Genomic DNA, 27,406 nt, shown 5'->3' on the forward strand with positions numbered 1-27,406 from the left:
CTCGTCATTGATCCATTCATTATTGGAGCAGTTTATTTTGACCTAGGAAGAAAACATCATATATATACTGAAGCTAAAAGATGGCGAACTTCATATCCACCGCCAGTAGTAACGCACCACTTTGTAGCTCCGAAAAGGTGCTACATCTTTCCTCCTCCTCCTCCCCATACATTAGATAATCAACGTCATTCGTCAAGTGTCTCTTGTGTGCGTCTCTCTGCATTATTTAGGATATTTCTCTTGAATACGACTATACGAGCCAGATGAAAATCTTCACATTTTCCATACAGTTAATATTTCAGACACATGTACTGTGTAATCATCCTCCCATTTATAACTACATGCAATCAAATTAAAGGCAGAGCAAATCATATAAAAATTTTGAGAATCAAATCCCATTTTTTTTGAAAATAAAGTAATTAAGAGTTTAATCACATTAGTCTTATGAATTTTGAGAATTTATTTTACACTTACCATTATAAAAATCATAAATCAAAATGTTTGATTAGTTTTACTGGTAAGGAAGTAAATAAGTTATATAGTGTAATTTTTTTTTTAATTTTGTAAAAAAAAAAAAAAAAAAAAACTTTTCATTTAGCGAACAAGTGTTTTTGTTTTGCCGCCAACTTCCCAAACTTTTGCCGTTCCAAACAGCGGCTCCGTAAATGACGAGTTGACCACCATGGCTTTGCGCCACCTCACAACCGCCATTGCAGCCAAGCTCCGCCGCCACGTCCGCACGTTCGTGAACGCAAAGGTTAAGTGGGTCCGAGACCCGTACCTCGACAAGGCAGTCGAGAACGAGAAGAACCTCAAACCCTTACTCTCTCTCAAAACAGTTATCCTCTCCCAACCATCTAAAACCCTACCGCTCCGCACCATCGCCGATCTGAAACCCCAGCTCGGCCTCCCAACCACCGCCGTGAGATTCATCCAGAAATTCCCTTACATTTTCAAGGTTTTTAGACCTCCGAACAAGCCCCTATCTACCCCTCACGTAAAGCTCACTCCGAAGGCGCTCTCTCTGCACAACGACGAAATGCTGATCGCGAGCCTCTCGCATCACCGGAAAGACGTAGCGGAACGGCTTGCGAAGCTCTTGATGCTCGCCAGAGCTAGGAGACTCCCGCTGGGCGTGATTGAGAAGTTCAAGTTCGATTTAGGGTTGCCGTATGACTATTTGCTGAGTTTTCTCCCCGAATTTCCGGAATATTTTCAGATTTGTGATATGGGGTTTAGGGATCCATCGGGACTCCAAGTGTTCGGATTAGAATTGGTTAAATGGAGGGATGATTTAGCAGTTTCCCTAATGGAAAAGAGGGCCAGAAGTGAGGATTCCGAGGCTGGAATTGGAAGGCCTGTTAGGTTTTCGATGAATTTACCAAGAGGGTTTGATTTAGAGAAGAGAGTGAAGAATTGGGTGGAGGAATGGCAAAATTTGCCGTACATTTCGCCTTATGAGGATGCTTTTCATTTGAATCCTAATAGCGACCAGGCAGAGAAGTGGGCAGTGGCAGTGATTCATGAAATGCTTAATTTGCTGGTGTCCAAGAAGACAGAGAAGGAGAATGTTTATTCTTTGGGGGACTATTTGGGTTTTGGGATGAGATTCAAAAAGGCTTTGGTGCATCACCCAGGGATATTTTACCAGTCTAACAAAATTAGGACGCAGACAGTAGTTCTAAGGGAGGCCTTTAAGAAGAATTTTTTGATAGAGAAGCATCCATTGATAGGCATGAGATACAAATACATCTATCTCATGAACTTAGTGTTAAGAAGGGGCATTCCGATTCATGCTGGAGCTATTAGATATAGGGAACGCTTGGCTTGTATTAAAGGACAGAAATTCAAGGCAAAGGAAAGGAGCCAAAAACGAGTGAAAAGAGATGATGACTATCATGACAATGAAGATTAGAATGAAGTGAAAGAGGAGATGATGATCTCTTGTGGTTGCTGATGCTAAGCAACTTGTCTAATATCCGGGTTAAAAGAGATTGTGATCTGATGGAGAAAAGGGTCGAATATGTTAGCATGATTAGTCTTGGGCATTCACTCTTGCATCCATTTTATTATTTTAATTGTCCATGAGCAATCAGTTCCGAGCTTAGTTACAGCAACGATGCACTAAAGCAAAAAAAGTTTAGAATAGCAGTGCACGAAGTGGTGTTAAATGGATAGTTCTTTGATAGTAGGTGGTGGTTGGATGAGGATGGAACTTAAAAGCAGAATAGGTCATCATCATAAAACAAAGCATGCAACTAGTTTTCAATGGACTAGTAACTTCTAGACTACAGCTTTTTCTAGGAAGCAAATGTAAGCAATAGGTTTGTCATATGTGTTGCAGTGGAGATTCCAGAATATTGTAGTTCCTTGGCAGTTTAAACTACATGAATGCGATCTTTGAGGTTATTTAGGAGGTAGATTCTTCTCTTTGTGATGGATGCTCTAACACCGTTGAGAAATCTAAGGAGTTCATCTGCTATGGCAACTATACTTCATTTTCCTCTCTTGTCTGCCTCAAGAGGTGTGTACAGCAAAATATCACAACATGTTTTTTTTATTTGGATTCTGATATTTTAGGATTGAGGAAAGGCTAGTAGGTAACCATGTTGTGATCACACTTCCTTATTTCTTTGACCTTTGTACACAAGTAATAGCACAGTTTCTTAAATGAATGAAGTTAAAGCTAAAGCCCATAACTATTATAGGCTATGTTGAGTTTCTGAGGCCTTTGAGTCTTTGACAAATGATTGCCCATTTGGGCTGAGGTCCCGGCCTTCAATCCTGTCAGAGTTTCAAATGGAAAAAAAGCCCATAACATCTTAACTCTCAACTACTCATCCCTAGATGTAACCAAATTACATGTGATCCAATAATTTTTCTTGACATCTATTTTATATCACATATGAAGTTGATGTTTTCAACTTCTTTATTGTTTACCAAAAAGTTGAGTTGAATGAATCTGTATATGTCACCCCTGCCTAAGTTGATACTTTCTCATTTTCACACTATGCAGGATGCTTTCTATTAAATCATTGGACTTATGTGTTGCATGTTTTACATGTGCTTGTAAAGGGATTCTGACTGATTTTAACCCCTACAAGACAAGGTGAAGAAGCGGTTGTTGAGCAATAATGGAGAAACAGTACATTTTCCACACAATTGAGTGAATCGATCTACATGATTCTTCAGACCTTTTACCAGAAGGAATTTATATGGTAAATTCTTTCATCTTTAGACTTGTTGCATTTAATGATTGGTCATATTTAAATGAAATACAGAGTGCAGTTTAAAAACAGATAAGCTATTACTACGTTATTACATCTTGAGTCATTTGTGTGCTGTATAATATATTTGTAAAAGATATATATCCCCCCATTATAAGACAATATAGGGTCATGTAATATCTGTTTAGTTTTAGGTGTTCTCTAAGACTTTTACAAAATCTACCTTGCTATTTATGTGGCTCACAGCGTTTATGTCTTAGATGTATATAAGTTGATAAGCATGGTAGTCCTCGGAGATCTTCCAATAATGTTGATAAGCAAGCTACAGCAAGGTAAGGCCAAGAGTTTGTACATATGCTTTAGTACGAATGCGGTGTTTAAGGCTGTAGGGCTACTAGGACAGCTATTATAAATTTATATTACAAATTTGTAATGCTGCCAAAAGCAATGGCTGTCCTACCACGTGTTGCTGTTTAGTGCTGCAAGATTGTTTTTATTACAGGGAGTTTCACCCCTTGTGGGTACTAGGTACTGGTCCTTGCACCTAAGTGACTCAGATTTAACTCTTTCACAATCCCTATAGAGCCTGGGGTGTGGGCCCAGATTTTACCTTTTTCACCCAAGAATTTAAATTCTCTCTTAATCAGTTCCTCTCCCTCTCAATACACCCCATGCACCTCCTTTTATCTTCGTCCTCTCTCTCCCTTTACTCTTTTCTCAACCATATTTTCTTCTCCACTTCCTCCATTTGCTATCCAATGCAAAATTGGAATTGATCTCCATTTGTTACCCAGGGGAAATTTCTGGAAAATCTTTCAAATTTCTCAACTATACCCTTGCCTTTAATGAGTAGTTTTCATGGATAATAACTTATTGCTCCCTCCAAGTTGTGATATGACTGTACAAGGTAACTACTTCCCTAAGGGTTAGGTCACAGATGTAACATGCTTCCTAATTGCTAGGCAGCTAGCTACTTGCTCCTCTTCCTTATTGGACATCTTAAGATAACTAGTTGTGGCCTGTGGGGCTGTTGGAATCAATCAATGTATACTATTCATCAATATGAGCAACCCAACACCCTTAATAGGAATGAGAAAATTGGTTAAATGCTGAAAATTTCCAGAGTGGGTAAAACTTTGATTTGATACTGTGTCATCAAACATGGGTTCTTCTTTAAACTATATTGCCCGTGTTTCCCGGGATGACTTAGTGGGCAAAGGCAAGAGTGAAGTAAGTCTCAGCAATGCTGGTAGTCGAATGATAGGGGTTCGGTTTTTACCTGTAACATAGTTTGGAGTTGAATCCTTTATAGGTATTAGTGTATCAAGTTCTTAGTCTATGACTTTAAGGTACTCTTGTGATTTAATTCTTTAATAAGAGTATAAGACCCTAGGGATGGGATAGTGGGGGCCATTGGGATTGAGATCAACATTTTATTTTTTGAAAACTATTATCTTTGAAAAGCATTCAATCCAAAAGTTTGATGAAAGAGGCTGCTAGCATATGCTTTTATCAATCTCTCCTATAGTGCTAGAAAATTTAATATTTGGGTCATCTATATCAGACCCCTTACGGAATAAATATTGAAAACTTCTGTTTGTTTGTATAGATGTATATAATGCACACAAGTAATCATCTTATCGCTGAATAAGTGAATATTATACTGTCGGTATTGATGAACTTATTTAAGCTTTGTATTCTCCAGCTGGAAAAAGAGAAGTGTCACAGTCAGTCATGGAAAACGTGTACTTTTATCTGTTCATTATCGATTAGTTAATAGTTATCTAAGTATAGAAAATTTGGAGAGGATTCTTTATTCTGGTTTAGTAATCTTAAGCTGGGATGGCAAATTGATTGCCAGCACATGTCCAATGTGGGCAAATCTCTCTATCTTAGAATACTACTAATTATAAATATAAAAAATTGTTTTCAAAAATTAAATATAAGAAATTAAAGAGATGTCTATGTAGCATTACCCAATTGTAAGAAGAGAAGAAAAGAAAAGAGTTTTTTCTTTCTCTCTCCCAAAATGATTACAAATTCATTAAGAATGATAGGAGTTGGGTATAACAACCACATTTAAGAAGGTAAACGCTGCACATGTCCAAAACCAATGAAACAACAGGAAAAAAAGGAAGCAAAATGGATGTGTGTGTGGGTACGGTGTTGATTGACATCACTAATATCTCTAGTCCTGGAAGCAAGTTTTTGAAAAAGATTTTAAATTTGTACTTTAACACTAGAGATAATGCCCTAAATTTGGTATTAATTCAAAGTTTTTTTTTTTTTTTAATATTCATTCTGAGATTGTATCGTACTTGGGGTGCCGACTGAACGTCTAGCGTATCACCATAATCGGTGATCTAGGCATCGGCCACCTACTTGGGTAGACTTATGTCCGTGTTCACAATTTTAGAGTTATACATCCACAATTTTATAACTTAATATTCAACAGTATAACATAATTTTTGAATCAATATAACAAAATTGTTAATATAGAGTTTCAAAATTGTGAATATTGAGTAATGTAATTTTGTATATTGAAATCTAAAATTGTGAACATGAACCCGGGTTCACCTTGTAAGATAGACCCGGGTCCTTGGCATAATTTGCCATTTTCCACCCACATCCTTAATTACAACACCAATCACCGCTTTCCTTGGCTGTACCTTGTAGGACCCTAAAATGTCTAATATGCAATTATTAGTGAGAATAGATTAATAGACACATGACTTATTGAAATACTAATTTAATAAATACACACAGTATCTTAATCAACCAACTTATTAAATGCCATGGGGCTAACAAACAAGGGTTCATTTGTATGAGGATGATCGGGTCAAGATGAAATGTAATATTTTATTTATGATTTAGTATTGTATTTAATAGTATAAGTATTACATTTTATATTGACTTGATTCGTTTCACAGATGAACACAAATTTTTGCTGACAAACAATATCTCACGTGGAATGGACATCACATAAAGGAGCTGAGCTTTCTTGAATATTAAACACAGTGGGTAAAAAAGCACGTGAATTGAGAGGACAAATTAGTACGCGGTCGGAGAGAACTACGGAGTATATGAAGAGTCCTCACTCCTCACTCATCATTATGGACTCATGTGAGCTGAGCAAGGACCACAAAAAAAATTGTCTTTATTATTATTCCCAAAAAATAAAATAATAAAAAATAAATAATACATTGCGTTTCACATGGTATATTATACATGATATATGTTATAATTATTTACTAAAAATTTCTACCATGCTGATTGATCCATTGTCAATTTGTATCAGGTATGATCTTGCATTGTGTATTATGGGACGTATATAGTATAGCATATAAAATTATTGCACACGGTACAAATTGACATAATGTTAATCGGCATCTTAAATTTTTCCTATAACTACTTTATAATCTTATTTTATATCTTATACATTTTTATGTAAGATATTTTAAAATAATGTTTACTCTTTCAGGCCAAACCTAAGAAATCCTAGGCCCATGCCATGTTTTTTTTAGGTTGATTTATTTTAAACATGCTCGTGACGACCTCTAGTGAGAAAAAGAAAGAGAGTAGAAATACATATAATATTACAGAATATTAATTATTAAATATTTTATAACAAAATAATTAATTATAAAATAAAATAATTCTTTAATTGGATAATCAATCACAAAGCATTTGGTTGGAAGGAAATAATTAGGAGGGAAGAGAATTGAAAACGAATAAGATTGGAATTGAAATTATAGTGTTTTTTTTTTAAATTCTGTTTGTTTAAATACTATTGACTCTATTACAGTGTAGTATCCCTGTTGAAGTTCAACTAGCCAACGCCCACATTAGGGATTGAACCTGTGACCTCTTACTTATGAAGGGCACAACTATGCCGCTTGACCACAAGGCCTTTGGCAAAATTATAGTAAGGCCTTTGGCAAAATTATAGTGTTTGGTATTTATGAATCGGAGTACATGGAATTGAAAGGTAAGAAGTGACCAAATGACTAAAATGCCTTTATGTTGTAGTAGTAGGGGAGAGGTAAAATCATCTTTACACCAACAAATTTGCTCCTCTCCTTCACCGAATTGCAATTCATGGAGTTTGAAGAGAATTGTACAATTCCCTCCAACCAAACAGCGTAATTGTTGAATTCATTGAATTGCAATTCCTTTAAACCTAAATTCATCCAACCAAACACCCCTCAGTTACAACATGTTGAAAGTGGCGGGTGGGGAAGTGAAGACAAGCAATTGTAAGAGTATTTGCATGTACGTTTGGGAGTTGTGTGAAGCTTTGAAATGTGTACGCGGGCGGATAACATCCGATCCGCGTAAGCAGCGGATTCAATTATTTTGGGTGCGACTGCCACGTAAGGGTTGCATATGCATACCTTGTATTGGCGGGCCCCACCTCCCTCTCCTCAATACTATTTCTCCCCCTCCTCACCTCACTCCCGCTTATAAATTAGCGCTTATCAGAGCACTAAATTATCATCACATCATCTTCGTCTTCTCTTATTATACAATCAATCTTCTTATCTATCTAGCACCTTCTAGCTACTTCCATTTGCATAATTATTATACTTACATACATTTAGCGCTCAAACATCTTTCATTTCAAGAGATCGATTGAAGAATGGGTAGAGAGATAGAGAGCTTTGTAGAATCATCTTCATTGTCTTCATCTTCTGCTTCTGCTTCTTCTTCATGGTCGTTCGTTTCAGATGATGAGGAAAAGAGAATGCCATTGCTGGCGCTGAATCATGTTTCCTTTGTCTGCAAATCCGTGAGGAAATCCGTGGAGTTTTATGAGCAAGTTCTGGGATTTGTGCTCATCAAGCGCCCCTCCTCCTTCGACTTTGAAGGAGCTTGGTATGTTACGATTTCACTATTCATTTAGATTTTTAGTCAAAATTAAATACAGTTTTTTCTATTTACTTATTTAATTTCATTACATAATTCTGTTCTCATCCTGCATTCATATCTAGGTTTCTTGGGTTAGATGTCGCTAATCTAGAAGATTCAATTCCTTCCAATTGAGCATACTATATATAAATGAATGTCTCTCTCTCATAAATTTTTATCTTCGAAGTAACATAGTAATGTACAGAGTAATATTTTTACTGAAAATATATAATACTCAATAAAATGTTTTATTTATTTATTTATAAGTATTACATTTTCATATTGTCTCAACTCATCTAATGGTTTGGACAAATTTTTGCATATATAAATACATTAATAATAATAATAATAATGAATATATGTAATTACCTTACACTTTTAATTGAGACCGTACCTATAGAAAATGAAAGTTGAAGCATAATTTGTCCTCCCAAAAAGTTGAAGCATAATTGATGCCGTTTGTGAATGCTTTTGTTTGGATGATAGTGTAAGTTGTAAAGTGAAAAGGTAAATAGTCTCTTTTTAATGGCCAAACAATAAAGTTTCATTAATATTTTCCTTTATAAAATTTATAGCATGCTGTAATAATATCTGAAGATGTGAACCAAAAACTTTATCTAGTCATTTTCCGTATTGTCTTTTCTTGACAAAACTTCAACCTCCATGGGATCCACAAAAGAATTTATCATTCCACAATGATATGATTAACATCATGACAGTAAAAGTCAGTTTAATTTCTACTGATAAGATGATAACATCATATCGTGTACAATTATTTAGGTAATTATAATCGAGTTGATCGGGCAATGATAATAATTATGAATTCAAATCTCAGTCTTATACTATTTTAATTTATTTTCTAATCTAATTAATTTTTATTTATTTAATTTTTAAAAATAGGTTGTTCAATCATGGGATTGGGATCCATTTGCTGGGAGCGGAGAAGGTTCCGACAAAGAAAGGGAAAATAAACCCAAAAGACAACCACATTTCGTTCCAGTGCTCCGACATGGATCTCATCATCAAAAACCTCGACGACATGAAAATCGAGTACGTGACGGCCAAGGTTAAGGAAGACGGCGTGATTGTGGATCAGCTCTTCTTCCACGACCCCGACGGTTACATGATCGAAATCTGCAACTGCCAAAACCTCCCCGTTCTTCCCCTCTCCGCCTGCCCCCTCAGGTCCAAAAACCACACCTCCTCCTTTAACGGTACGTTCATCTCCAACCTAATATATTTATAAACGCACAGTCAAATTGATCAGATTGTTAACTAAAAATTTGATGAGCCAATCAGCTGTGGACCGCTTATGTTGTTATTCAGTGGCCTATTAGCTTTCTTGGTTAAAACTTATCAGAATAATTTTTTACGGACTAAAGTCACAAGATGTATTTAAAAAATATATGTAAATAATAAACGTGCAGTTACATTATTTGTTTAGACTTTTAGTTGGATGGAATAACTCAATAGGATGTGAACTGATGCAGGGGGTGTGGTGAAGAAGACGCCATGTGCCGGAGAAGTTGAGCGCCTAATGATGGAGAATCTGGCCCTCAACATGCTTGACATTTCATTATAATCATCGATATGATGGTGATAATACGTATGATTCGACCTCACTAGAAATTGTGAAGAGATATGTAATATATATAAGTTGGCCGTTCAATTTTTTTTCTTTCTTTTTATTTTGTAATATTGTTGTGTAGTGGTAATATGAATGTAACGAGGGAGATACGTGATGAGATTTCCACGCGAGCAGTGAGATTTTACTGTTTTTGTAAAAATTCCATGTTGGATATAATGAATAAGTTATTATATTTGCTCGATCTTATTATATATTAAGAAGTATTATTATTTTTTATTGATTCATATTTTTAAAAATGATTTATCATATGCATGCCGTTGTCAATTGTCACCTCCGATCCCGTGAATAAAGGTGAAACATTATTAAAGTGTTAAACCCCAAGCTTTCGTTGTTGACGAGGTATAAGCTAGGAATTGAACAATACTTTTGCCCCGCTGTCAATTTGTCATCTCTTGACGATGACTTATTACCACTTAATATTAGTTTAATTAGCCACTAGATTATTATTATAAATTTTCTTTCTCCCCATGAGTTACACTTCATTACTGTTTTTTAAACGAAAAAGTTTACATTCATTACAAAAAGGTATATTAAATTATTTTATAACTCTAACCGGTAAATAATTACAACAAAGTAAATCAACCTAAGTTGCTTATAATTGAATAGTTGAAGTTGATAAGATCAATAGACAACTTTCAAGAAAAATTAAACTTATAATTTTGTAGTTACTAAACTAACTATTCGATTAACTTAGTTGAAGTCAAGAGAAATTGAACTTATAATTTTGTAGTTACTAAACTAACTATTCAATTAACTTGGTCGAAGTTGGTCCAATTTAGTGTTGTTTACTGTATTATGATTAGTAAGTTTAATTTGAGAGCTTTTATCATTTAAAAATATAAATTTTAATTCAGTACTTAAAGCAATTGAAAAATAGATTGATAATACAATTATAAAGTCTAAATTAGTCTATGAAAATAGGGGAAAAAACACAAAATTTTAGTTTTCAAAAAAAAAAAAAAACACACACACACACAACAAAATTTTTAGTTATGATATTTAGATGAATTCTGGATCGGGCAAGATAGTTAAATTCGGTCGGTCGTCAGAATGCCAGCTAACCTTTGTCTGCCCGCGTTAATCGCGCTGCACGTGGCGGTTGGGACCCACTCCTTCACGGGAGAACCAAGTGGATGTCAGGAAGTGTAACAGATGCCTGGCGTCTGCAGTCTGCTAATCAGCCATGACTGAATGAAAGAAAACCAAAATTCTATTTAACACCGTTATGTTGACGGCTCCATTTATTCCTTGACGATTCTCTAAAGCTCTTCCGATAGAGTGGGAAACATTACTAGCTACTTATTAATATTACTCTACCCACTACAATTTACTTTTCTTGAATAGTTTGTAAGTTATTACTTAAGATTTGCTCAGTATATATATTCTTGGGAGCTTTTGATTGATTGTCCTTGGAATATCATATTTTCATGATTGGACTCGAACTAGTATGAGACTTACGAGAAGATAGTTTTGAGACTAAATTCTTAGCCCTTAAACCATGTATCTTGAACCAAAACTATTAATTTCTTTGAATTAATTGACCAATTTCCCTGATTTACTACAATATAATGAAGATGAGATTTTATTCGATTAACGAAGGCGTTTTTTTTTTTTTTTTCTTGTTTCTTTCTATAACTGATGAGACATCACCCGCTTGAAGAAGCAAAACGTACAAGAAAAATGAACAGCTCAAGGAGGACAATGTCTTCTTCACGTTTCGTATGACAACTGGCTGGAGGAGACTAAATTCAATGAAACTATGGAATCAAGGATTAGTTTGACATCAATTCAAAAGAAAAAAGAAAAAAAAAATAAATGCTTCCAAAAGACCCAGAAACATCCAAAATCTCATTTTGGCAGAATTAATGCAGATACAACAGTCTACAGAATAGTCATAGAGCACAGTATAAGGAATGCACAATTGGGCTTAGATTAGGATGCCTCTTCTAAAATCATAATAACTGTTATAAACTGCAAAAAAACACCAGTGTTGGTCAAAAGCTGGAATAGTACCTTTGTTGTTGCTCTATGACAATATATAGAGATCTTTCCTAGTTCTCCTCGACCTCGACCTCGACCTCGAGTCAAGCTACTTCTACCTTGTTAGGACATGGTGATCTTATCGTCTTTGCAACTGTTGAAGTTTCAATCATTGCTTTCATGTCTGTGTATGAAGTTTGGTTGTATCCTCGGGATGGGAACGCGATGTTTGATCAGATGTGAGAGGTCGATAGCATACAAAAGAAAGTACTGCAGCTGATAGTATCACTCGCCAGACGAAATGACAACAAAAACGTCATCAATAGACCATTTATGTGGCTCCAGTTTGTTGGCGGGGTTCATGACAGCCCGCTCTGTGGCTGCAAGACGATATCCTATCACAATTTCGCGTCTCTGTCGCCCTCGTACCATTATATCAAAGAAACAGAGTTCTTCCTGGTCATATAAGTAGAACTCTGCAGGCTTGATGCACAACTCATTTCCCTGTATAGAATTTATAAAGTATTCTCAGGTTCTTAGTAATCGCGTTATGATTCATATGTATTCAGAAAAACAGCATTTTTGTTTAACCTGCTAGCAACAATTATGAATGTAATGTTTTGGTAAGATACACAACCGAACATTAGAGTGCGCTCGAGCTAAGATGTGGAAGAAAAAATAAATACCTCTTCTGCAAAGAGCTCTTCTAGGACCCGGTTTATTTGTTTGTCTTCAGCTACCATTGCCAGCGCCATGCTCACCAGCTCATTTGATAGCACGTAGTCACTAATTCTGGAAACTGATACGAGGTTTCTAGTCCTGGAATCCAATATCTCGCTTATTATGATTGACTTGTCAGAAGCTTGTTGCATTTCGCGAATCCACGAGCTCTGGGAGAAAGCAGAATGCCGTAGAGGGACAGATTTTGAGTTCTTGTATGGAAGGCGTTTTGACTGCAGTTCGTAAAATTCAGGCAATCGAATCAGTAATAATCAAGAAAAGGGATGAAACAAATTGTGAACATTCAGTATGTAAATAAACGACGAGGGCTATAACAATGACCTGAATATCTCGGATGAGAAGGAGGGTGGCAAGAGACCGTGAATCAGAATGGACGATGGAGTCTTCGAGAGATTCATCTGCAAGAATCAGTATCTATTTACTTTGAGTTAGTAACCAGCATAAGAACAAAATACAGAACATCAAGTTTAAAGAAATAACTTTCCATACAATTTGCAATTTGTTTATAATATATCAAGTCTTTGTGCAACTTGAACACCTACCGAATCAAACGTTTCCAAAGGAAGATTCTCCAAATGGCGTCTGATCACAGCATTTCCCTCGCGATGAATAAGTTTTATGTTCACTAATTGTGTAATATCAAGGCCACCATCTGTCAACTTCCTTTCCCTATCCTTCTCAATAACCTCATTAAACATCCACAGTTCTGACCCCGGAGCCAGGAGTGCCTCTAATACCTAAAATCACACATTTGAACGAAAATAAAATTCAAATTAACAACTAAGCTTTATAATCCGTGATATCGTCGTTAACAAGACACTGAAAACACTTGAAGTTTGGGGGACAAGTGTGAAGAGGAGATGCGAGACAAATAATAGTTTTTGTTCCCTCTTTATATCTCCTCGGGTGAGCTAAATGGTATGTTGAAATACAAAAGACAGGAGAGAAACAAAGATTATACAGATAAGGGTATAATAGATGCTGCAAACGAAAATACAAGGCTGTTACTATGTTTATATTACCATAATCATGTCATCAATGTCTCTCCTCCAACCACAGAATAATATTTTCTCGGGAAATTTTGGTGGGTCAGTCATCCTGGGGAAAATGCCTCTATGTACCTGCAACAAATAACGTAGGATATGAGAGAGCATCGACAAACTTTCACACTCAAAGTGCTGCAGAGAAAGCTCCAACAGAAAAGGTTGAAAACTACATCCATTTTCCCTATTGACAGAAAAACACCAATTAGAGATAGAGAAGCGAGAGAGGGATCGAGGGCGAAATCACCAAGTAAATTTGGAAATTTCAAGCATATTTGTATAGCATTCAAAACATTTATATCACCTAGTTCATTATTCAAAACCAGCAGAAAGTATATTATACCAAAATGTTAAGGTATATAATGTACATATATGCAAATATGCGACTAGAATATAGGAAAACATGTACTCCACAGAAGAACATATGACCTCTGGCAAGGGAGCTGGGGCATAGGTATCATCATCTTCGGCTATAACAAGGATCTCGTCACCTTCTTTTAGTACATAACTGTCATCAGGGTTTATGATTATTTTTCCACAATCTGCAGCATCCTTAACTCCACAAGGAATTGCATCTGGGAATGAAATAAGCACGTCTCTGAAACATAGACCATCTAGTTGGGGCCATCTTTTAATATAAAATTCAGCATTTTCAAACCCCAGGATGTCTTCCCATATCTGCCACGTTACATGGAAATAAGAATGCACAAGAAAACAATGCCCGTTCAATCATGCCAAATGTTGACCAACTCTATCATCAACTAGAGATGAGTGCAAACTCAGATTGGGGAACAGAATTATATTCAACTGACCTGTGCAAGGCCGGGCTGGAGAGCACACTGTATCATCAACCGTCCAATGACATCATGCGCCACAACTGTTTCGATAAGATCTCCACCTACAAGCTTCACCAAGGGTTCATTGTCAAGATCACTCATCTCCACAACAACATGACCCTTCAACCCTTCTTTTACACCTGTGAGGCTGAGCACAACCCTCAAAGCGCGTGCATCACTCTTATAAAAGAAAAGAAAAAAAATCGCAACCAAATAATCAATTAGTTCTACAAGGGGCTACTTAAAACATGGTCTAGAAACACAAAATTTGAAATGTGAAGAACCTGATCAGCATTCTCATCAGATGCTAAGACAATGATGGCACGTGCCTTTGAGACAGAAACCTGCATGGATAAAAGAAAAATGTATTATACAGAACAGAGAAGGGAATTGTTGGACATGAGCTCAAGGAAGATTAGGTCGTTTCCATGTTAGTGCCCGGGGGTTATGAAAAGGATATATAAAAGATATGTTTCCTTGCCTTCTTTAAGTCAGCGAGTATGAGAGGACTGCCGCTTCTGCAAATAACTGAAGTTCCCATGAAATCAAATTCTAGCTTTGCTATGTCCATCTCCATTTCTTCTTTGTCTCTTTCTGCAAGCACAACAACCACTCCGCCACCAATGCTCATATTTGCAATGGCTAACTGTTTCAGTAGTGATCCCTGGCATAAAGGATAGCTCATGTTACAAAAATAGATGTATCTTTGGAGGAAATCAGATAAATGAATGTCATTGAAGTGAAGACCCAGAGTGTGCAACGTCAATTTGCAAGTATTGGAAAGGATATTCATTAGACAGTTAATCATATAAGATACTTGAGAAAGTTACCAATTTGTCACTCCATCCAAGAATAAGAATATGATTGCTCTCAATGACCTCACTCTTGCCTTTTCGTAGTGAATCCACCTTCTCTGATATAGCATCTGAAACAAGTCCCAGCATCATGGCAAATATAAGCATGCCCCCTGAACTTATGAGAACCGAAACAATCCTTGGCCCAATACCAGCCATGTCAGCATGATTTCCTGAGTCTGCTACAAAGGTCCAAGAGAGCCAAAGAGACTCGGTAAAGTTCTTATCACTGACAGCATACAATGCCAAGCCTCCATACCCAATTAGAAAGAGAGTGGCAAAGAGAAGTGCCAACAGCTTTGCATAAGGGTAAATTGAGAAACAAACATCAACCGTATAAGCAATCCTTTTCTTCAATGGAACTCCCTCCTTGTTAACTTTTGTTCGCCTCGAGAGATTCATTATTCTTGAAAAATAGCCAAGATACTTGTACAACATAAAGGGTGTAATAAGGGTAAAAAGTACAGTATACAGAGCAAGTGTTCTACTGTCAGCACCTCCAAAGTATAATAAAGAAGTATCATTTTGAAGCTCCAAACCGTCTATGCTGTCATTGTTAAAGGTATCAGTATGTTTACATAATTTGCGAAGGCTGGCATTCTCCTCCTGCAATCACGTTACCCACTCTATCATAACTCCATACAACAAAACATCTACTCCATAGCTTTGAAATAGAAATGAACTCAAATGATGTTCAAATAGTTATGGCTTTAGATCCCCGAGAACTAAATTTCACATTTGAACGGAAATTTCCAATCAAAAGCAGAAGTGGATATAAATATAATGCATATGATATTGATAGTGTTCAAGGACAAATACCTGAAGTTTAGCAACCATACTCCACAAATAAACTGTGTGAGATACAAACACTATACACATGAATTTTAGCTGCAACAAGGATGGAAAAGAATCAGAAACTATTCTGCTTCATAGGAGAGAAGATGAGGAGGTCCAACAATCATTATACCATGGACCGCGATTCACCTTATAAGGTCCATTTTTAATATATTGAATGTTCTTTTTTGTGTATTGAAGGTTCTTTATTTGCTATACTAAAAAAAAAAAAAGAACTTTCAGTGCATTCAATATACTAAAAATGTACATTTATCATCTTTCCTCAATTTTCTTACTATTCCACATTTCCAAGCTTTTAGTCAGCAATTAAACCGAAGTCTAAAATTAGTCAGAACTCAAAAGAGAATCAAGACACTTACCAAAACAAGAATCCAAGAACTAATTAGGGCTAGATTTTTTCGGATACTAATAGATTTAGCTGAGCTAGCTGTTGGTGAAACACTAGAAGTAGGGACTTGAATTTGAAATGGATTCAGTTCTTTCTCGGCCTTGAGCCTCGGCTTAGGCTCCAGCTTAACCTTGGGAGAACCAGCTGGATAATCGATTTCCACATCAGCAGCGGCGGCGGCGGCTCGGCCGCTCGTATTCGACGGCATAGAGGTGCTCCGAGCCGGAAATTTCGGCGGTTTCTGCTCATGCCGCTGTGATTTCGAAGCGGACGTGACAGTGACTCTGCTTCGAGCAGTGTAGGGGCCGAGAAAAGAGGGGTAGACGTAGTCACGATCACCGAAGCCGAAGCTTTGATCCGAAGAAGCGGGGGAAGTAGCGGAGGAGGCGGAAGAGGAAAAATCAGATGCGGAGGTGGAAGCGACGGGCGACGGCGGCGAGGAGGAGACACGGCGGACGGCCGGGAAGAGCGGACCGGGGAAGTGAGCAGCTCTGGTGTGTTCAGAAATCGTCCTTGATTTCTTCAGCAACGGCGGCCTTTCTGGCTTGCTCGGATTTGAATTCGGATTTGGAGCTCCATTTCTCTCAGGCATTTTGTGATTAGTATCAGTATAGGTGTACAAAGACGAACAAAATTGGTCGATTAGGGATCACTGAAGTACACAACTTTTGGGAATTATTGAGGAATAATCCATGGGAGATCAGAGAGCTCAAGTTCAGAGAGAGACAGGGGAAGGTGGGACTGGGGAAGAAAGTGGTAGTTATTGTTTATTCAGTTAACAGTTAAGTGAGACTTTTCGGACGGTAATTAAAGTAAATTTTGGTATCATAGTTAATTTTAATTAGTTACAAATTATTCAATTATTAGTCTCTTTTAGCTTTAATTAGATGATTAGTGTGCGATCTTAGTTGACTAGTTGGAAAAAAATTGTTCAATTTTTTTGGATGTAGCTCGAAGTTTTTATCGTGTATAAGTCTACTCAACCACATCCCCTGGGTTAATATTTTTATATTATTAAAAGGATTATATTCTAATCTCGAAACATTATTTAGCTTTGCCTTTTTTTTTTTTTGAGCAGCCAATTTATCATGAGCAATATTACACTTACTTTTATTATTTTTTAATTTCATTTTAACATAACGTGTTCTGATTGATTATGAAAAACTGAAGTTTCACCTTGAATTCTTTAATATTTTTCAATTTACCATGGGGGTGTTTGGCAAACGGCTGATAGCTTATAGCTGATAGCTGGTTGGTTTAGCTAGTAGTTGATGGCTGATTGAGTTAACTGATTTGACCAGCTGGTTGTATTAGCTGGTTATAAAAAACTGTTTGGTAAATTAGCTGTTTATTAGTAGCTGATTAAATGTAAAATGACATTTAAGGGTATTATTATTATTATTATAAAATAACAAACACACCACCCATTTAAAAGTAAATCCCATTGATTTTAAAGGATAAAATAGTCAATATACCCATTGTTTCCAACCAGCTAATACAAAAAGCTACATTCATTAGCTTTTCAATTTTCAGCTTATTGACCCAATAAGCCAAGGCCAATAAGCCATTTACCAAACACTTCAAAATAGCTTATTGGTTGGTCAAAAAGCTAAACTTGGTCAAATAAGCTATAATTTGGCTTATAAGCCAATAACCAAACACCCCCATGTGTAAACTAAAAAGGATGGAAAGAGAAAGATGGTTGGAAGAGAGACCTTTGGGACATAAAAAAAAGAAGTCACATGGGACAAGAGTATCAATGGGTCTTGATTGAAATTGACTATGCAATGAATGTCAAGTGGTTGATGGACGAGGATGTGTCTAAATGTCAATTATATGATCTTCTTTAAGAATGTAGTTGTATATTGGGTAGGCCATGAGCAATCGAGTTGATACATTAGCGTGATTTTTCCTTTTTTGTGTAAGAGGTGATGACCTCTCTTCGGCCAAATTTCTTTGATAACTTTTAAGAAATTTGGGTGAGAAGAAGAATGGTGTTCGAAGGTCTAATTTAACTCTTATGAGATAAGTTAATCAACTCGATTTTAGGTGTAATATATTTCAGATTAAAAAAAAACATCTAAAGCATATTTGTCATTTTCCCCTGACAATGAATAATTGAATACAACTTGCTTTCTTTTACCAAAGATTCTTTGGACCTTTTTTGTTTTCAATAATCCGTACTAATTATAACTTCAAGAAATTCCATTACTCCGCCCATGCATATATTCCAACTAAAAATTGAAAGATCAAATCTAAAAAGCTGGTTATTAAAAGCCTAAAAGGTACTCCGTATATTCATATCTTTGATCTTGGGGGGCCAGTGGAATTTATTTATTTATTTTTGTAGAGAGAAATCCACATTTGCAGTCACGAGGATGTACTAGATAAAGGGTGGTTTCGCCTGTTGGGCCTACTCTTTAGGTGGGATACAAAAATAGGACGGAAATAATTGGGATACAAATATGGGCAATACTACACTGTAGAATGCATGTTTATTTTTTTGAACACGCATCTTCAGAATGCATTGTTATCTTTTATAATATTTGTTACAAATTAAAATATTGTACATTGTACCTAGAGAATACGAAAAGAATACCGTATGTAAATACAAAATAATAAATACATAATTATATTTGTTAATTATATTTAATTTTTCTCATAATTATGTAATAATTAGTACATTCTAATTAACTAACAATCATTTAACGAGGACAATACTATTTTTCTTCTCCTTATACATATATATACCATCTTTTTTTCTTTTTTTTTTTTTCATTTAAACTACAATACTGTACACATACACGTATCCTACACTCATTTTCTACCTTTTAACTATTTTTTTTTTTAAGAAAGGCTAACATGCATTCGCAGAATGCATTTGTTTTTAAGCAAACATGCATTCCATGAAAGTACTTTGCCCATCTTTGTTACCTTTTCAAAACCGGCCTCTTTTTGTATCCCACCTAAAAAGCAGGCCCAACCGTTTTAGCAAATCAAACATGAGAGGAGGACCAACCACGCATGAGAGAAGAGGAGAAGTAATTCGCACTAGGATTACAAAATGCACACTTTCTGGTAGTAGTGTAGTAATTGCAGTTTCACTCATTACCAAATTCAAAAAAAAATGAAATGATTGCTTTTATTTGCAAATACATAGTACATGTTTTAACATAGTCTGCACAAGATTTTACTTATGACTTACACATCTTTAGATTGATTAGTGTGGAACATGAATTATAGACATAGAAATTTCATTGGGAGGACAGTCTGGGATTAGAGAACATGTCTTTTTCTCATTCTTCAGCAACCTTAGAAGTATTTGTTGAGTTAGCGGGGTTGATGAATCTCCAAAAGAAACCCAGACTGCTGCCCATGATGTTCATAATCACAGCCGACATTGCAGGAGGCAACGCGACCAATGGCGAGGCGAAATGGGCCGTCGCCAAAACTACTCCCAACGAAGAATTTTGCATTCCAACCTGCAAAGCACGACAAAAATGTAGGTTGAATATCATTGACAGGTATACACTCAAAAAGTGGCACTGGCTGCTACGTAAGTATAAGGAAATACAGTTACGCCTCCGCTTTTAGTTATAGTTTTTGGCATAGTGGTAAGTATTTAATCCTTACATATACCCGTACATGTAACTCCAGAAAAGAAAGTCAAGATGCAGGAAGTCGGTATTGGTGTGGGGTGTTGGAATTATCTGTTTTTGGATTCAAATGAAAACATGTTCTTTGTTATTCTTTTCGGTTAGACCATGAGATTTCCTGAGTAGGCCCTAACTATAGGAGGCACCTTTAAGCCCGTGTCATACTTAGACTAATCCCAATTCGCACCAGGCCGGCCCAATTAAGGGGTACAAGATGCGGAGATGCAATCGAGCTATGATATTGATCAAATACCTCTATTGATATTGCACGTCTTTGTGGTTCCCCGAAACCACCAAGAGCTGCAGTGAGATACCTGCAAAAGGGAGTATTGTAGCCTTGTATACACACGTATAAAAAAAAAACAAAGAATGCAGATAACTTTCACATGCAAAGCTTATATTTGTGGATGGTTGTTTTATGCAACTGGATTTAAGACGACTTCTGGCTATCTCAAAAAGTTTTTCATCGGGAAAAATCTTACCCTACAAAGAATCCAGCAAAATGCAGCAACAGTACGGAAAGCATGACAACCCCAAAGTCACTGGAGAGTACTGCTTTAGTAAGGTGAAGTGGAGATAAATCGGATGACAATGACACATCAAGCACCGAAGATTGCATGCGGACAACGTTTTCTGAGAATACACTGACAAAATAAAAAAAACGCGAGAGATTGAGAGCCAATGAGAGGATTGAAGTACATATGCAATGTTGAACAAACGCAACATAACAATCAAGATATAATAAGTTTTGAATCTCGAAAAACCTGCAAGCAAGAAGTGCAGAGGCTAAAACTGCTAGCAGGGGAGCAAAAGGCGTTACACCTCTCACAGACTTTGGAAAATTACTCTTCACATATGAGCCTACGAGAATTGGAGCTACAACCACCTGGGAGGGCGAACCAGAAGGTGTGAGCTTAATTCGAGGTCAACACAGTGAAACATAAGCACTAACCTAACCTGCAGTGTGCTGATAGAAAGCCCAATAGCATCCACAGGAACACAAGTCCCCGCCAGAATCTTAGTCAAGAGCGGGGTAAGAATCACTGCACTAAGCGTGGTACATACTGTCATCACTACAGACAATGGTACATCTCCTTGGGCGATTAAGGTCACCTGTAACACTATTGGAATGAGAAAACGAACAAGAAGTTTATGAGTATTTGCAATTAGCAATTTAATAAACATAAGTGAAAGCTACTTTAATTACCCCCATTAAAATTTTTAACTTTGTCCATGAAGAGAACTATTCCAAGACAAGTTTTTATCATTCTGGCACATATATTGAGATAATTATGTGTAGTAAGGATTTGAATTTATTTATAGTTTCAGCAAGTAGAAATGTAGAATAGGTAACTGCTTGAAAACTATCACCAAATGCTTATATATCACATGTATGTTTGAAGAATGATATACAAAAAAACACTATGCCACCTTCACTGTTGCAACAGTGAAAGAATGAATTGAGTCAATTGACTAATTGAGAATAAGGCATACAAGAAAATAAAACAAAAAAGTGAAGCTCAATGGCCTGCCACATTTACTAAATTTGGATTAGAAATATATGCCACATATAGGTATGCATATTGTGTATTCAAATTAACTAGCATTACACCCTGGTCATAGCTCAAACTGGTTAACTAACTCAAAATAAGTCCATAGCTCAAACTGGTCAACTAACTCAAAATAAGTCCATAAGCTTGGTTCGAATCCTTGCTGTGAACACTAGTGTACAAGCATTTGGGGCACTAACGAATTTCCCGGCCCCGTGAGGACCTTAAATTTGTGGTTCAAACTTATATAAAATAACTAGCATTACTAAATTTGCCTATACTAGCATTACTAAATATGCCTATATATGTCATAAAGGCAATATGACATGATAAGAAGAGAAGGGCAGGAGAGAATAAATCTTACCACATTGGAAGCAGTGCCTCCTGGGCAACAAGAAAGCAGTATTAGGCCAACTGAAATAGAAGGAGAGAGCCCAAGAGCTTTACTAATTATGAATCCAAATCCTGGCATAATTGTGTACTGAGCAGCACATCCAAAAAGGATCTGGCACAAGAGAACAACACAAAACTTGGGAAAAATTGAACAATTCAAGAATTCAACCAACACCAATTCTGTAGCCCCAGCAAATAGGCTTAAGATAAGCAAACCCCAAAAGGGTGAGTTCCTAAACTTACAGAAATAGGTCTTTGCAAGAACAAATTCACCAAATCTTTGAGCTCCAATGTGAGCCCCATAACCAGCATAATAAATCCCAGAGTGAGGGTATAGGAAGTGGGCCCACACTTCACAAACCACGAAAAAGTGGAGGGTCTGAGGCATGCAACAATCCCTCCAACAGTCACATAGACCGGGTAGAGACTCGCGGCATTGGAGAGGAAACTCTCCCATCTGGGTTTTTCTGGAGTCACGGGCGGGTGATGGGAGCTGTCATTAACAGACTTGACGGTGAATATGCGCGGCTTTGAAGGATCTGTTATTAGTGAAACGGTGGAGCTGATGGGTTTATGCAGAAGAAACCTCTGGTGGGTCTTGAAGTGTGTGGTGAGTGGATTGAGTCGCAGAGAAATTGCCATTTCTGCTCGTTATAGCAAGAGAAGCTCCAAGCTTTGGTCGGTTTGTCGACCAATTTGCAGATTATATTTTCTTGATATTTAGGTTGAAGAGCCTTGGACTCATTAGGCTGTGAGAGAGGACCGAGGATCATGACATTAACTGATCAAAGGCGGGTGTGGACAAGCTAGTGGGATCATATCATATTTGAGTTCTGAATCTTCATTGATCATTGATTTATATTGGCAATTATGACACCGCACTATATGTATCAAAAGTTTTACCATGTAACCACAACTTATCATAATGTATTAATTTATTATTTTGACTCTCACTCAACGTATATTATTGATGAACCGGTTAGTTATTGAGTAACCAAGGCTAATTTAGCTTCTTATAATCTGCCTCTATTGAGGTTCGAACCTACTTCTTCCACATGAATGTGCAATCAGATGTCACTAGAACACAATGTTATTGACTATTTTCATACATATATAGTCACAAGTTTAATTATTGTCAATACTTTCTTAATGAAAGTCTTTTACCATTTTCATATAGGTGTGCAAATTTCCAATATCCTTACCAAAAAAAAAATATTAGGCTAATAAAAATTAAAAATGCTCATATATGACTGTATTTTATCTTTACTGTTTTAATCCTTTAATTTGTTATATAATTTATGTTAAATCTCCATTAGGACAATGACAAATTCATAAGTTTTCATAGCTCAAATATGATGATATTGGCTAACATTTCAATGCAAATTATAAATCTAGCTAATCTTTTACATATTGTAATTACAATGGACATTTGTAAGTTGGTATAACAAAGGGTATACATTCCATAATTAATATTGAAAGAAGATATATGTGATATTTTTAACTAAAATTTGTGTTTTATATAACTTTTGTTTTTTTTTTTGGGTTTTGAAAAGGGAATAATTGCAACTAATAAATCTTGATTATATATTTATATGACACCTGCCAAATTTGCAAGGATGAATCTCGTTAGGGGTAATCAAACAATTGTAGACTGAGATAATCACCATTTAACTTTGCTACCTATCAATCCAAACATATATATTAGTTTTTTCTATAAACACGAATGAGATATTTTGGGGGGTGACCTCAGCCCAGGTGGTAAGAGAGATCCACCTACAACTGAGAGGTTGGTTCGAACCTCAAACCCTGGTTTACCCCTGCGATCCTTTGCAAGCTAGGATCACAGGGTGAGGAAAGGAATAAACCTCATAAAAAAAAATGAATGAGATATTTTGGATACAAGATTGATTATGTATGGTTGAGAGACTAATCAATTAAACATTATATCTATAATGAGTGTAGCATGTGTGCATGCATATATAGTTTATCATGGATAAGTCTATTCCACTCAACTACACTCGAGATTAGGATATTCCTAATTGATTGATTATTAAATAAAGAGACAAAATATGTATTGTTAAATGTTTCCTTATCTCATCAAGAATCGGGGGTGAGTAGTACTGTTAAATCTTGGCCGTGGAAGCCTGACTTTGTCACCCTTTGTGGGACCATGTAGACAACTGATATGTGATATCTAGATCGACCAGATATATATAAATAGGCTTCAGTTTCTGATGGGCCTCCGAAACATATCAGTACAAGAAAAAACAAATGGCCCAAATTTCAACTTGTTCCCAAACAAGGTCTGAACTCTCAAGCCGCCAGAAAACAGTGAAACATAATCATAAATTCCTTTTAAATCGAAAAAAAAAAAAAAAAATCCTCATTGGCAAAGAAGGCTCGTTCTCTCACTGTATTTCAACGATTTGCTCATCCCCTTTTACTTCGCTCCGCCGGCCGCAAAGCGTTCGACGTCGATCCGGACAATCTACGGCATCTCCGATTAACATTAGCAAGCAGCGAATCACATTGTTCGTGCGTAATCACGGGGAAATAGCGCATCTTCGTGTATAAATTAACTCCAGGTATTTTCGATTTCAATACAGAAGCTTCTTATGCTCAATTTTCGACTACGAACATCAATTGACCTTGTTAGGGTTTCGTTTCAATAAGCTAAGGAAACTACTCTGGTACTTTTTCAGGTTCGGGATTAAAGTTACAGCGGGTTCATGGCTCATAGGCTATTGAGAGATGTTGAAGCTGATGGATGGGAGCGATCTGACTTTCCGATTATATGTGAATCGTGTCTTGGTGACAGTCCATACGTTCGAATGGTAAGTTTCGGTGGCTATTATTTGTAATAGGTGACTAGGGTTAGGGCTTACTTACTTTATTTATTATTTTTTAAATTATTATTTGCAGTTTGTTCTTGCTTTGTTTTACTGAACTCTGAATGAAGCCATTGCTATGCTTGGTACTTCCCAATTATATGCCTCAGGGATTGGGGGCTTAGCTTTTCATGTTCATGTGCTTCTGTTTTTGCTGTCTCTGCATCGACATGCATGGTAGTTTCAGGGTATATATGTCGTCAGTTGTTTTGTGGTGACTAACTGACTATCCAATGGTTAAGTCTTATTTTAATAACTGTAAAACTCCATCTATTCATTGCAGCTTCTTTTTGGAATAATTATGTTAATCAATCCACTTCATAGCCTTGTTATAATTACAATGATTCAATGCAGACTAAAGCTGATTATGACAAGGAATGCAAGATTTGCACCCGACCCTTCACTGTCTTTAGGTGGAGGCCAGGTCGTGATGCTAGATACAAGAAAACTGAGATATGTCAAACCTGCAGCAAGTTGAAGAATGTTTGCCAAGTTTGTCTTCTGGATCTTGAATATGGATTGCCAGTTCAGGTCCGAGACACTGCGCTTAGTATCAATTCCAATGATGCCATTCCAAAGAGTGATGTGAATAGAGAATACTTTGCTGAGGAGCATGACCGCAGGGTATGTAAATTTCTAGCAGGAAGCCCAGCTTATATTTGAATTAACACTAACTGAAGTTCTCTCTCTCTTTTTCATTTTTGATAAGTAAATGGTTGACAGTGTTATCAAAATAATTGCTTTCTACATGTACATTTTTTTTTTCTTTTTTGGTGCACTACTCTTCCTCAGCTCTATGAATACAATTTTTGCTCATGGCAGGCAAGAGCTGGGATAGATTATGAATCTTCGTATGGGAAGGTCCGTCCAAATGATACTATTTTGAAGCTTCAACGAACTACCCCATACTACAAGAGAAATCGAGCTCATGTTTGCAGTTTTTATGTTCGGGGTCAATGTACAAGAGGTTTGGAGTGTCCTTATAGGCATGAGATGCCTGAAACGGGGGAGCTGTCACAGCAGAATATTAAAGACCGCTACTACGGGTATATAGAATTGCTTCTTGATTCCTAAAACTCAAAATATGATAATTAATAAATTAACATTGATGCAAGCATGCATTAAGTCACACATTTGCACTTTTGTGCAGGCAGCTTTTGTAGTTATACTTTAGCATAAAATCTTAAAATATGCCAACTTTACACTACTCCGGTCATCATTTTGTTCTTCTTTGCTTTATGTTATTCATTTCATTTGAAATGCTTGCAGGGTAAATGATCCAGTTGCATTAAAGTTGCTCAGCAAGGCTGGGGAAATGCCTTCTCTGGAGCCCCCAGATGATGAGAGCATTAGAACTCTTTACGTGGGTGGGGTTGATGCAAGAATCACCGAGCAAGACCTTAGAGATCAATTCTATGCACACGGTGAAATTGAGTCTGTAAAGATGGTATTGCAGCGTGGATGCGCTTTTGTAACATATACAGCCAGAGAAGGAGCAGAGAGGGCAGCTGAGGAACTGGCAAACAAGCTGGTAATAAAGGGCCTGAGGCTAAAACTACTCTGGGGAAGACCACAGGCACCAAAGCCCGAGTTTGAGATCACTGATGAAGCAAGACAGCAGCAGGCTACTGTGGCTCATAGTGGTTTGTTGCCAAGGTCTGTGATATCACAGCAGCAGAACCAGCCTCTACCGCTCCCTGGTGGTAGCCAGGACCAACCTCCACCTATGCCTTACTTCAACATTCCACCAATGCCTCAGCCGGACAGGGCATTGTATCCTTCTATGGACCCTCAAAGAATGGGAGCCGTTGTTCCATCACATGAGGGTGCTGCTTCAGGGTCGGGCGAAAATAGAAGTGGTCCTGATAAGCAACCCCCACATGGACACCATTTTGGTTATCCGCCTGTGCCACCACCACCCCAGGGTCAATTTTACCCACCTTATTATCCACCCTATGGGTATATCCCACCTCCCCCACCGTCTTATCAACAGTACCCTCCTCCTCCGCCTTATCAGGCTACAGTGCCTCCACCACCTCCCAGCGGCAACCAAGCACCACCTAAGCAGCAGTCACAGCCCGGACCAGGCCAGCAATTCCAGCAAAGGCCAGTAGCACAAGGACCAGGACAACAAGAACCGGGACAACAGTCTTAATACCTGCACCCTTGTTGCTATTGTATGAAGAATATGTAACAGAAGGCTTAATTACTGTTGTCAAAAGATAATTACTTTTCTGAGCAATTTAAACTCTAAGCAATTGATTTTGTTGAGCTAATTAAGATTTGTTTCTTACAATTTTACCTGACCCCACCCCAGCGATGATTATGTAGATGGATGTCTTGAAACCATGAATTAGCAGAAATGAAGTTTAAAATTTTCCTTGTTCTCTAATTGTGATATTGGTATGGTAGAATAGTTAGCTTATCAGTCAATTTTGA

General features: G+C 37.0%; 5 protein-coding genes across 8 annotated transcripts; 3 read left to right on the forward strand and 2 right to left on the reverse strand.

The window, feature by feature from the left end:
* The first annotated feature begins 656 nt into the window (after window positions 1–656).
* On the forward strand, window positions 657–2,488 carry LOC116028825 (protein WHAT'S THIS FACTOR 9, mitochondrial). The gene has a single exon (XM_031270653.1). The coding sequence runs from the start codon at window positions 683–685 to the stop codon at window positions 1,913–1,915; it is 1,233 nt and encodes a 410-aa protein (XP_031126513.1). The 5' UTR covers window positions 657–682; the 3' UTR covers window positions 1,916–2,488.
* Window positions 2,489–7,725: 5,237 nt separating this feature from the next.
* Window positions 7,726–9,972, forward strand: LOC116030367 (metallothiol transferase FosB-like). The gene is made up of 3 exons (XM_031272597.1): window positions 7,726–8,102; window positions 9,036–9,349; window positions 9,626–9,972. Exons 1-3 carry the CDS (start codon window positions 7,867–7,869, stop codon window positions 9,715–9,717), a joined length of 642 nt encoding a protein of 213 aa, XP_031128457.1. The 5' UTR covers window positions 7,726–7,866; the 3' UTR covers window positions 9,718–9,972.
* Window positions 9,973–11,610: 1,638 nt separating this feature from the next.
* Window positions 11,611–17,236, reverse strand: LOC116029463 (probable ion channel POLLUX). Of its 2 annotated transcripts, XM_031271483.1 has the most exons (12): window positions 16,452–17,234; window positions 16,057–16,125; window positions 15,214–15,843; window positions 14,865–15,047; window positions 14,668–14,727; window positions 14,360–14,563; window positions 13,977–14,225; window positions 13,527–13,625; window positions 13,047–13,241; window positions 12,826–12,918; window positions 12,450–12,716; window positions 11,611–12,267 (listed from the first exon to the last, which is right to left on the reverse strand). In XM_031271483.1, exons 1-12 carry the CDS (start codon window positions 17,070–17,072, stop codon window positions 12,049–12,051), a joined length of 2,889 nt encoding a protein of 962 aa, XP_031127343.1. In that variant the 5' UTR covers window positions 17,073–17,234; the 3' UTR covers window positions 11,611–12,048. The 2 variants fall into 2 exon arrangements, with proteins under 2 accessions (XP_031127343.1, XP_031127345.1); XM_031271485.1 differs by lacking the exon at window positions 11,611–12,267 and having other exon boundaries at window positions 12,557–12,716; window positions 12,826–12,902; window positions 16,452–17,236.
* A 2,360-nt stretch (window positions 17,237–19,596) lies between these two features.
* LOC116028723 (probable sodium/metabolite cotransporter BASS2, chloroplastic) lies at window positions 19,597–22,887 on the reverse strand. Of its 3 annotated transcripts, none has more exons than XM_031270530.1 (7): window positions 22,323–22,887; window positions 22,134–22,191; window positions 21,094–21,257; window positions 20,901–21,022; window positions 20,619–20,780; window positions 20,390–20,450; window positions 19,597–19,962 (listed from the first exon to the last, which is right to left on the reverse strand). In XM_031270530.1, the coding sequence occupies exons 1-7, from the start codon at window positions 22,719–22,721 to the stop codon at window positions 19,777–19,779; spliced, it is 1,152 nt and encodes a 383-aa protein (XP_031126390.1). In that variant the 5' UTR covers window positions 22,722–22,887; the 3' UTR covers window positions 19,597–19,776. The 3 variants fall into 3 exon arrangements, with proteins under 3 accessions (XP_031126390.1, XP_031126389.1, XP_031126391.1); XM_031270529.1 differs by having other exon boundaries at window positions 21,094–21,249; window positions 22,051–22,191; window positions 22,323–22,885; XM_031270531.1 differs by lacking the exon at window positions 22,134–22,191 and having other exon boundaries at window positions 21,094–21,249; window positions 22,323–22,886.
* A 1,557-nt stretch (window positions 22,888–24,444) lies between these two features.
* LOC116030346 (zinc finger CCCH domain-containing protein 49-like) lies at window positions 24,445–27,354 on the forward strand. Its single transcript, XM_031272574.1, has 5 exons — window positions 24,445–24,664; window positions 24,782–24,913; window positions 25,322–25,591; window positions 25,790–26,013; window positions 26,237–27,354. Exons 2-5 carry the CDS (start codon window positions 24,809–24,811, stop codon window positions 27,120–27,122), a joined length of 1,485 nt encoding a protein of 494 aa, XP_031128434.1. The 5' UTR covers window positions 24,445–24,664; window positions 24,782–24,808; the 3' UTR covers window positions 27,123–27,354.
* The last annotated feature ends 52 nt before the right edge of the window (window positions 27,355–27,406 follow it).

Source organism: Ipomoea triloba, chromosome 9, assembly GCF_003576645.1.
Source record: "Ipomoea triloba cultivar NCNSP0323 chromosome 9, ASM357664v1".
NCBI classification, from domain to species: Eukaryota; Viridiplantae; Streptophyta; class Magnoliopsida; order Solanales; family Convolvulaceae; genus Ipomoea; species Ipomoea triloba.